This window comes from Fukomys damarensis, unplaced genomic scaffold (assembly GCF_012274545.1).
Source record: "Fukomys damarensis isolate Sample0158 unplaced genomic scaffold, DMR_v1.0_HiC HiC_scaffold_5, whole genome shotgun sequence".
In the NCBI taxonomy this organism is placed as follows: Eukaryota; Metazoa; Chordata; class Mammalia; order Rodentia; family Bathyergidae; genus Fukomys; species Fukomys damarensis.
In genome coordinates, this window is record NW_022900917.1 from 84163446 (window position 1) to 84173761 (window position 10316).

The 10316-nt window shown below is 47.2% G+C and overlaps 1 protein-coding gene and 1 long non-coding RNA gene across 3 annotated transcripts in view; one reads left to right on the forward strand and one right to left on the reverse strand.

The window, feature by feature from the left end:
- The first annotated feature begins 1631 nt into the window (after positions 1 to 1631).
- Positions 1632 to 3243, forward strand: Gpihbp1 (glycosylphosphatidylinositol anchored high density lipoprotein binding protein 1). 2 transcript variants are annotated; one of them, XM_019209794.2, is made up of 4 exons: positions 1632 to 1707; positions 2078 to 2194; positions 2647 to 2760; positions 2849 to 3243. In XM_019209794.2, the coding sequence occupies exons 1-4, from the start codon at positions 1656 to 1658 to the stop codon at positions 3154 to 3156; spliced, it is 591 nt and encodes a 196-aa protein (XP_019065339.1). In that variant the 5' UTR covers positions 1632 to 1655; the 3' UTR covers positions 3157 to 3243. The 2 variants fall into 2 exon arrangements, with proteins under 2 accessions (XP_019065339.1, XP_033616792.1); XM_033760901.1 differs by lacking the exon at positions 2078 to 2194 and having other exon boundaries at positions 1647 to 1707.
- LOC104872880 overlaps positions 1680 to 10316 on the reverse strand; it is a 14159-nt gene continuing 5522 nt past the window's right edge. Inside the window, exons 3-4 of the long non-coding RNA XR_783293.3 lie at positions 2373 to 2585; positions 1680 to 2132 (exon numbers count right to left, since the gene is read on the reverse strand). This is a non-coding gene — a long non-coding RNA (uncharacterized LOC104872880). The remainder of the gene's footprint in view (positions 2133 to 2372; positions 2586 to 10316) is intronic.

The following is a 10316-nucleotide window of genomic DNA, read 5'->3' on the forward strand; positions in this document are numbered from 1 at the left end:
TGTCCGCTCACTGTATTATATTGGGAGACAGTGGTGGGGCAGAAGGAGGCCTTTCCTAGCAGGAGGCTGAAGAAGGGAAGCTGCCACAGTTCCCAGAAGGTTCACCTTCTCTCCTTCCCAGCCAGCCCCTACCCAGAGCACAGGGCAACCTGGGGAAGCTCCCCAGAACAAGGGTACCACTGCAGGGCTGGGATCACACCAGAGGCAAATGCCCAGGGAGGACAGGGTGTGAGATGGATGGAGGGGGAGGCCCTTCTGGGGCAGTGACATGTAAGCAGAGACTGAATGAGGCTGGGGACAGCTATGTGGGCTTTTCAGGAATAACATTCTAGGCAGAGGGAAGGGCAGAGGCAAACACTGCAGGGAGCCAAGGGCAGCAGAGCCCTGGGCCCAGCATGCATGCTGACAGGAGGGCAGTGGGGAGAGTAGGTATAGCGGTGGGGACATTGGCTATGTGCTGATGGACATTCTTCCACAGGCGTAGAAGACAACCATTTAGCACCATATTCCTGAAAACATCCCTTTTTCCTTCCCCAAGACTTTTGCTAAGTCAAGAGGACACTCTAAATGCACAGGTATTGGACTGTCCTGATAAGTATTATCTGAGGGACACTGGGAACTGGGCAAGCTAGCATTATCTGTTCTAGCTGCCTTCCTGCCAGTTCCCTAAAATGCTGGTCACACAATAGAACAAAGCCAGCCAAGGATGTCTCTGCATTAGAGTTTAATATGTAAGCCCCTCCCTGAGCTAAGGGGGCGCGGAATAGAGCAGTATAGAGACAGCAGCTCTCAGTGGTATTTGCTCCTGAGCACTTGCCTGGCTTGTCACCCTGGGACCTCCCCCGAAGTGCTTCTGCTGAGTACCACACCTCAGGAGTTTTCAGAGCAACGCTGTTACTGAGCATGCACCCTTGTGGACCTTCTGAATAGCGCTGTTGGACCCCTACTCACTTTTGCGCTTCTTTCCGTGCTCCTGTGGACCCTTCTCTATTAGTAAGTATCCATTAATCCACCCTCCCATTAGTGCCTGCTAAGCCACATCTCTCCCAAGCCATCTCCTTCTCAACAAACTGCTCCTGTCCCAGCATACCTGGGCAGGGGATGAAATGAAAGTGAGATCCTCTGAAGGGGAGGACGCCTGGCCCCTGAAGGGCAAATGGGGTCTGGGATCTGAGCCCCTGCGGCTACACAGCCAGGGTTCCCAGGGGAGGGGACAGTCAGGGCCATTGGGTACTGAATCAGCATAGGCCCAAGCTTCTGACCCGTAGAAGTCAGAAACTCTTGTTTCACATTTTGCCCAGGTATGCCGGGACTGTGGATTGAGGCAGGAAAGCCCAAGAGCCAGGAAGTCAGGATAGGGCCAGGTGGCTCCTGAGGCTAGTGCTCACCTTACAAAGACTCCATCATGCAGTAGGGACAGCACAGGTGGACAGGATGCCCTAAGCCAGACACAATGACTTCTCCTTCCCCTCTTGCCCCTGGAGGGAAAGTGTCCCTGGCCTAGTGCCTGCAGCTGGGAACCAATGTGAGACCCATTGTTTGAGAATGGAGTCGGTGGGGGCCACGGGAAGCCCCCAGCAATACCTTTCATCCCACTGACGCAGATCCAGGGCACCAAGTGAGGACCGTGTGAGTGGACAGCACCGTCCTGCAGGATGAAGGCACTGGGAGCTGTGGTCCTGGCCCTGCTACTGTATGGGCAGCCAGGTGCGGGGTGCCAATGACCCTCTGGTGGTACAGCCCTGGCCCACAAGAACCTCCAGAGACCCCAAGCCTGGGACAAGGGATGGGTTCTGGGAAGGAGAGAATGAGGCTGGAGTCCCCAGGCCCAGGGTGGTGGGCGAGGCTGTCCTGGGTCCCTAACATCACTGTGGCCCCCAATCTCAGACTTAGCCTTTCCAACACTGCAAGGCATTCGGGAACCCTGCCCTCTCCTGGCCTCGGTTTCTCCATCTGTGAAATGGGCAGGCCTTAGAGACAAAGGTGGACAAAGGAGTAGAAGGCTTGGCACTCAGCACTGAACAAATGCCCTCTGTATTTGGGTAGCTGAAGTTTACACATGTCCCTGCATGGCCAGGCAGTCGGCAGGTGCAGGAGGAGGAGGATGATGACAGGGAGCCGGAGAGCTATGGCTATGATGAGGAGGAGGAAGAAGAGGAGGAAACCAACATGATTGCCGGCAGCAGAGATAGAGGTACCCACCCACCCATCCCCACGCTGCTGGGCTTTCTGCTCTGCTTCAGTAGATGAAGCAGATCTACTAGCACCCAGACCATATGGCCTGCCCCACACCCCCTCCCCATTCCCTCACCCTGCGGGCTCTCCCTTGGCCAAACTTGGCCCCAGCCTGCTCCCAACCTGCATGGTATTACCTTGGGTCCTCATCTGCAACGCTTGGTCAGACTCCTTTCTGGGTCTTCACTGCCCACAGGAGGGGGCTTAGACAGGGCCACCGAGCAAGTGACAAGAAATGAGCAGAAAGTTCCCTCTGTGGCCCTGTTCTTTCTACTTCCTCCAGAAACACCCAGCATAGGGTCCTACAGGGTAGGGTTTGAGGACATCTAACAAGGCAGGCAAATGGGGACCTGGAAAGGAAGGCACTGAGGGTTGTCCTTGACCTGACCCCAGCCTGGCCTCACCCCACAGCACTGCGGTGCTATGCCTGCCCCTTGCTACACTATGGGGAGAGCTGCGACCAGATGCAGAGCTGCTCCGGCAGTCAGGCTTCCTGCATCATGCTTGTTACCCATGGCAACACAGGTGAGTGGATGTAGCCCGGTACACATGTGCCTAGCAGCTCCCCTCTGTGACCCAACCTGTCTCAACACCTGTCTCCATCTCCCCCCAGATTCTGGTCTCCTGACCACCTATTCCATGTGGTGCACAGACTCCTGCCAACCCATCATCAAGACCGTGGAGGGGACCCAGATGACTGAAACCTGCTGCCAATCTTCCATGTGCAATGTCCCACCCTGGCAGCACCCACTGAATGGCAAAGCAGGAGGTCCCCAGGAGAGCAGGGCTGGCCATCCCCAGGGTGAGAGGGATGGTCATCCCCAGGCCAATGGGTCAAATGCCCTCCCAAAGTGCCCCCAAAATGTGAGCACAGCCCTCCTACTCAGCCTCCTCACTAGCCTTTTGGCAGTGGGGGCCTGAAGACACCTCACACCTGACCAGGCCAGCACTCTGTCCAGTGCTTCCCCTTACCCCATCACCAGCTTCAGAGAATAAATTTGAAGTGTCTTTCATGATCCAGCCAACTCTGGGCCTCCTTTGACCTGCGTCCCTAGAACCTCTGACCTCCAGGAGTGTCCACCAGCTCAGCCTCAGGCAGAGATGACACTGTATGCCTGGGAATCCCACCTTCAGCCTTAACTTCCCAGTGTGAAATTCCTCCAAACTCAGCTGTCATTTAGGTCAAGTGGCAGCACTCTCATCCCTGGTCTGGAGGAACAAGGCTTTGGGGGTACTGTTGTTTTCTTTCAACAGTCTCCCTAAGTTTCCCAGCCTGGGCTCAAACATGTAATCATCCTGCCTCAGCCTGAGTAGCTGGGATCACAGGATAAACCACTGTGCCCAGTTTGGGGACAAGCTGCAGGGGCAGGTGGAGCAAGGGGAGAGCAGGAGCTAATGAGGAACAAGGGCAGAAAGGGGAGGAGGAAGGTAATCCCATAGCCTCATTCTGCCCTTTGAACTCTACCCTTCCCCCAGCCTGGTGGGTGTCGGGGGAGTATGGGCATGTGACAGGCAGCTCCATACAGGCGAGGGGCACAAAGGGCCTGTAGCTCCTGCCCTGCCTGCATCTCTTCTACTGGGCTGGTCCACTGGCTGCTGGGCATTCTGCCTCCTTGACTGTACCAAGCTCTGCTTCACCAGCAGCAGGTGACAGAACACAGCACTGGGATGAGAGGAAGACAAGCTCAGCCTGGGCCACAGCTCAGCCACTGACTGGGCCTCAGTTTCCCTATTTGAGCAGTGTGGACAGAGGCCTAAAGGACTCCTAGATTCCCACTGGCTCAACTTTGTTGGCTTTGGACCTTTCAAAGTCCTTTCCTGTCTGCCAAGTCCATTCCGCCATGCAATGTGTGGCCTCCATTTGTCCACTCTCTCCATTTCCTTATCAATAAAGCCTCAGTGCCTGGAGGATGGGGGGTTAGGGAACAAAGTCATTGGGTGAAGGTGGTATCTTATTACTCCTCCCTGCTGGCCTCCCTGCCTCCCATGAGGCAACACACTGAGCATGACAAGGCAACATGGAGGAAGGACCCTAACCACCAATGACCAGAAGGCAAATACTGGCTCTGCACTGCCTACCTCAGGATCTGCTTACCTTGGAGGGAGATAAACTTCTATCATGTTGAAGCCAATTATTCTGCTTTCTGTTGCCTGTATTTTCACACATGCATACACTGACTCACACACAGCCCCCACTGATACACAGCTCGGAGGTCAGACTGCCTGGGCTGAAATCATAGGCCCACCCCTCAGCAGCTTCATAACCTCCCCTCCAGGAACCCCATTTCCTCCAGCTCAACCCTCATGCCAGCCTCATACAGATTTCACAGAGGGGCTTCCAGCCCTGTGAGTGCTCAGTGCTCTGGGCCGTTGCTGTCGCATCTATCATGACCCTACTCTGAGTGAATGTTTGCAAGAATGCCCACCTGTGCTAGCCCAAGCTCCTTAGGACCCAAGAAACCTCACTAGCCATGTCTGACTGGAAACTCTGCACACTGTTTTCTGTGTTCGAGAAATTGTTCCTCGGCAGGGCTGTCTTAAAGCCATGTGCAGATCCAAAGGGACAGTCTCCCATGACCCTCAACTTCTGATCCTTCTGAGCCTTGTGAGGAGGGAGCTGGGGCTCAGAGCTGTCTGAAGTCACTGGCTCCAAAGCCTGCCCGGGCCTTGGGCTCCTGCTTCTATGACAGTCTCTTCTCCCTGTGTCTCCACCCCACTCTCAGGGGAAGCAAAGACACAACTGACTCCTCACTAGGCTCTGACCTGACCTCCTCTCCTAAAGGAATAGAGCAAGCAGCCACACTCAGAGAACCCCAGTGCCACCCTACCAGGAACCATCCCAAATACAGTCTTAGCCCCACAGGGCTTGCTGTCCCAGCACCCAGAGGGTGTTGCTGTGCTGTCCAACATGGGCACAGTTGGGGTCACTGACAAAAGAGAGACTGCAGCTGCTCAAGGTCACACACGGAGCAGCTGCAGCTTCGGGATCCAGGCCCAGCACTTCCTGCCAACCAGGGCATCCCAGGCTGAGGCGCCAGGAGGTCTGAGCTGCTGCAGCAGAGGTGAGGAACCGGATGCTGACTAAGGCCACTGAATTCCCATAGTCCAGGCCAGGTGAGGCAGAGGTGCCAGTGGATGGAGGCAGCCTAGGCCCTGAATGACAGCCAGTGCAGGGCACCAGCTGCAGTAACAAGGTTGCATGGAGTCTAACATTCTTCATCCAGCTGGGCAGCAGAGGCCTGAGAGAGGCTGGACCCCAGCCACAGGATCCATGTTGTCTGCCTCAGCTCCCCACAGCTCCCATAGCAAATTACCACAGACACAGTAATTTCAGACAATAAAGTTTGTGCTGCCACGGGGCTAGCAGTCAGTTATGTTATGGTTTAGATTCTAAATGTCCTTCAAATGCCTGGACCTAGCCTGTGGCATTATTGGGAAACAGAGGAATATTTAAGAAATGAGGACCCCGGAGGGTACGTGACCTCCCAGACTGCGCGACACAGACCCAGCAAGGACCCAAAGACCCCGGAGGGGGTCTCTTCAGCTGCCTGCCTGCCTGAGATCACCCGGCAGGTGCGCGACCTCCCGGACTGTGCGACAACAGACCCAGTAAGGAAGGTAGCCGCGTGGGCGCCCTTGAAACACCCCCACGACCTCCCCCCCACCGTTCTCAAACCTCCTGATTGGGCCAGTCCTTAGACCAACTCTGCAGAGGCATAGGTTCTCATGAAGGGTAGTTTTCTGAGCTCCCAACTTTGAACATCTATAAAGAAAGGGCAGGGGAAACCTGTAATAGAACTGAGTGGAGTTCAACCCTGAGGGTAGGGAAACTCAAGTTAGGCCTTGTAGACTGTGTTCAGTCTCAGTCGTGGGGAACTGCCATTGGCTAGCTGAGAGCAGGAGATTCGGTTCTGCATATGGCTGTACATGTGGTATAATATGAGAACAGAGACAGTCTGAAACAGGCCCTTCAAATTCTTTTTTTTTTCTCTCTCTCTCTTTTTTCTTTTCCTCATTCCACCCTAAAATTTCTTTATTTTTTCTGTCCTCTCTCTCCAACTCAGTCTCTTGCTCCACCATATTGTCCCTCATCTCCCTTTTTATTCCGGCTCCTGCCCTAACTCAGACTTCTTCTTTTATTATTTTTTGTTTTTAGGAGGGGTTTCTCTTTATGTTCTTTTCTCCAGTCATTTTACCTCACTCATGGCTCTGTACCTTCAAGGGAAGGCAAGCGCCTGTTATTTTTAAGGGGATATATTCTTGTCCTTATTCCTGCACTCTCTCTATCCCCCCTGAACTTAATAGCTTTGTAAAGATAGTAAGGTAATTCTACAACTTCTGGATTCACTTCAACCCTGCTCTAAATCTTTCACTTATCTAATCCTCTCATTCTAAGTCTAACCCCCATCCTAAATGGTAAAGATGCTATATTGAAAAGCATATTCACTGCAAACATACTATGGGCTGCTTCTTAAAATTAATTTAATTCACATGAGTTAAAGGTGATACATTAATGACTACCATAAGTGGTCAGTTGGCAAGCTGTGCCTGATCCTATTGGGCTGCTGAATGTATCAATTGGGACAAAGAGTGGTGATTGATTTAAAGAGTTGTTTTCTCTGATATTATGAAAACGAGAATGTCTATGAGTCATTAGAAACTCAAAAGCTAAAACGCAACTATATTAGGAAGATTTAAGTAATACCCAGAAATTAAAGAAGGACAACCCAACAATAAAAATAAAAATGAGAAAACACTTAAGCAAGACACAAAAACAAATATCCAGTTCACCAATAGCAAATAGTAGGACAAATGAGGATGAAAAGTCTGATAGTGAACCAACAGGACTCCCTGGACCCATAGCACAGGAGGTAACAAAATTGATCAATCAGGCTCTAGAAAAATTCAAATCAGAAATAATTTCCCAGCTAGCCAGAGAGATGATGAGCAAAATAGAAGTCATGATTCGAGACTCTAGAGCAGAAACTGAGAAAAAAATAGATGAGCTCAAGACTGTGATAGAAGCCATGAAGACTCAGCATAAGAAAGACATGGAAACAATGAATGCCCAACAGAGGAAAGAAATGGAATCCATAAAACAGATTCAAACAGATATCCAGGAGATTAAAAACTCTATTGAAAGTGTACGAAACAGAATAAAAGATTGCGAAGATAGAATTTCAGATATAGAAGATAGGATAGCAGTCAGTGACCGTGAAAAAAGAGGTCTATTAAAAACAGTAAGGGATCATGAGAAATCAATCCAACAACTCCTAGACGATACAAAGAAAAATAACATAAGACTGATAGGAATTCATGAAAAAACAGGAGAAAACACAAATGATATAAAAAAGCTCTTCACAGAATTAATGACAGAAAACTTCCCAAACAGAAGGGAAGAATTAGACATACAGATAAGTGAGGCATATAGAACCCCAACTAGCCACGATCAAAAAAAATCTACACCTAGACATATAATAATCAAGATTCCAGAAATCCAACAGAAAAACAAAATACTACAAGCAGTAAGAGAAAAGAAACAAATCACATGCAAAGGGAAGCCCATTAGAATCACAGCAGACTTTTCAACACAAACCCTTAGGTCAAGGAGAGCCTGGAGTGAGGTATTCCAAGTCCTAAAAGAAAAGAATCTCCAACCTAGACTTTTGTATCCTGCAAAACTCTCTTTCAAAATAGATGGGGAAATAAAATACTTCCACGACAAAGAGCACCTGAGAAATTTCATGAACACCAAACCAGCACTGCAAGGAATTCTAAACAATATCCTAGAAAAGGACAACGAAATTCACAATAACATGAGGCCCAACAGACCAAATCAAATAGGCAAGGCAAGAAACTAAAAGGAGATGGGAGAAAAAGTAAAAAGAGTCAACAAATGGACAAAAACATGACAAGAATAAGTCAAAATATATCAGTTGTAACCATCAATGTTAATGGCCTCAATTCACCAATCAAGAGAAACAGATTGGCAGAATGGATTAAGAAGCAAAATCCAACAATATGTTGTATACAAGAAACACACCTAGTGCAAAAGGAAGTCCATAGACTGAAAGTGAAAGGATGGAAAACAATTCTCCATGCGTCAGGAGTCCAGAAAAAAGCAGGGGTAGCAATCTTATTCTCAGATAAAGTAAATTTCAAACCAAAACTCATTAAGAGAGACAAAGAAGGACACTACATCCTTGTAAAGGGAACAATTCAAGAGGAAGAGCTGACAATCATAAACATATATGCACCAAATATAAATGCCCCCAACTATATAAAACAAATATTAAGTAACATGAAAAACCAAATAAGCACTAATACAATTGTAGTGGGGGATTTAAATACCCCACTATCACAAATTGACAGATCTACTAGGCAGAAAATCAACAATGAAATAATAGAACTGAACCAAGCTTTGGAACACATGGACTTAATAGATGTTTATAGAGTATTCCACCCCCAAAAACCAGAATATACATTCTTTTCGGCTGCACATGGATCATTCTCCAAAATAGACCACATACTGGCTCACAAAACAGGTCTAAATAAATGCAAAAAAATTGAAGTCATCCCCTGTTTATTATCAGATCATAGTGCAATCAAACTAGACATCAATAGCACAAGAAACTATAGAAACTTCACAAGCACATGGAAACTGAACAACACTCTCCTAAACAATCAATGGATTACAGAGGAAATTAAAGAAGAAATTAGACAGTTTTTACAAATAAATGAGAATGCCAATACAACATACAGGAATCTTTGGGACACAATGAAAGCAGTTCTACGTGGAAAATTCATAACATTGAATGCCCACACTAGGAAAACAGAGCGGGCTCAAATAAACAACTTAACGATGAAACTTAGACTCCTAGAAAAACAAGAGCAAGAAAAACCCAAAGCTCGAACAAGAGAGGAAATTATAAAGATCCGAGCAGAAATCAATGCAATTGAAATTAAGAAAACGATACAAAAAATAAATGAAACAAAGAGCTGGTTTTTTGAAAGAATAAATAAAATTGACAAACCCTTAGCTAATCTTATCAAAAAAAGGAAAGAAAAGGCTCAGATCCATGCAATTAGGAATGAAAAAGGCGAAGTCACAACAGATCCGAAAGAAATCCAGAGGATCATGAACACCTACTTTGAGAACCTGTACTCTAATAAAATGGAAAACACAGAAGAAATGGACAGATTTCTAGATACTTATGAATTACCAAAGTTGAACGAAGAAGATAAAAACATTTTAAACACCCCAATCACAATCAGTGAAATTGAAAATGTAATTAAAAACTTACCAACAAAGAAAAGCCCAGGCCCTGATGGATTCACTGCTGAATTTTACAAGACATTTAGAGAAGAACTACTACCATTACTCTTCAAACTTTTCAATGAAATTGAAAGAGAAGCTATACTTCCAAATTCATTCCTGGAAGCAAGTATCACTCTGATTCCCAAACCAGAGAAAGATACAACCAAAAAGGAGAACTACAGACCAATCTCCTTAATGAATATAGATGCAAAAATCCTTAATAAGATACTAGCAAACAGAATACAGAGGATTATTAAGAAGATCATCCATCATGACCAAGTCGGATTTATTCCAGAGATGCAAGGGTGGTTCAACATACGAAAGTCAGTGAATGTAATACATTATATTAACAAAGTCAAGGACAAAAACCATATGATCCTCTCAATAGATGCAGAAAAAGCATTTGATAAAATTCAACACCCATTCATGATAAAAACCCTGCAAAAAATTGGAATAGATGGTCTATACCTCAATTTAATAAAGGCTATTTATGAAAAACCATCAGCCAACATCATATTGAATGGCCAAAAACTGAAAACCTTCATGTTAAAATCAGGAACAAGACAAGGATGCCCACTATCGCCACTTCTCTTCAATATAGTTCTGGAAACATTAGCCACAGCAATTAGACAAGAGAAAGAAATTAAAGCAATAAAGATAGGAAAGGAAGAAGTTAAGCTATCATTATTTGCTGATGATGTGATACTCTACATTGAAGATCCAAAAAACTCCACCAAAAAATTTCTAGACTTAATTGACAGAT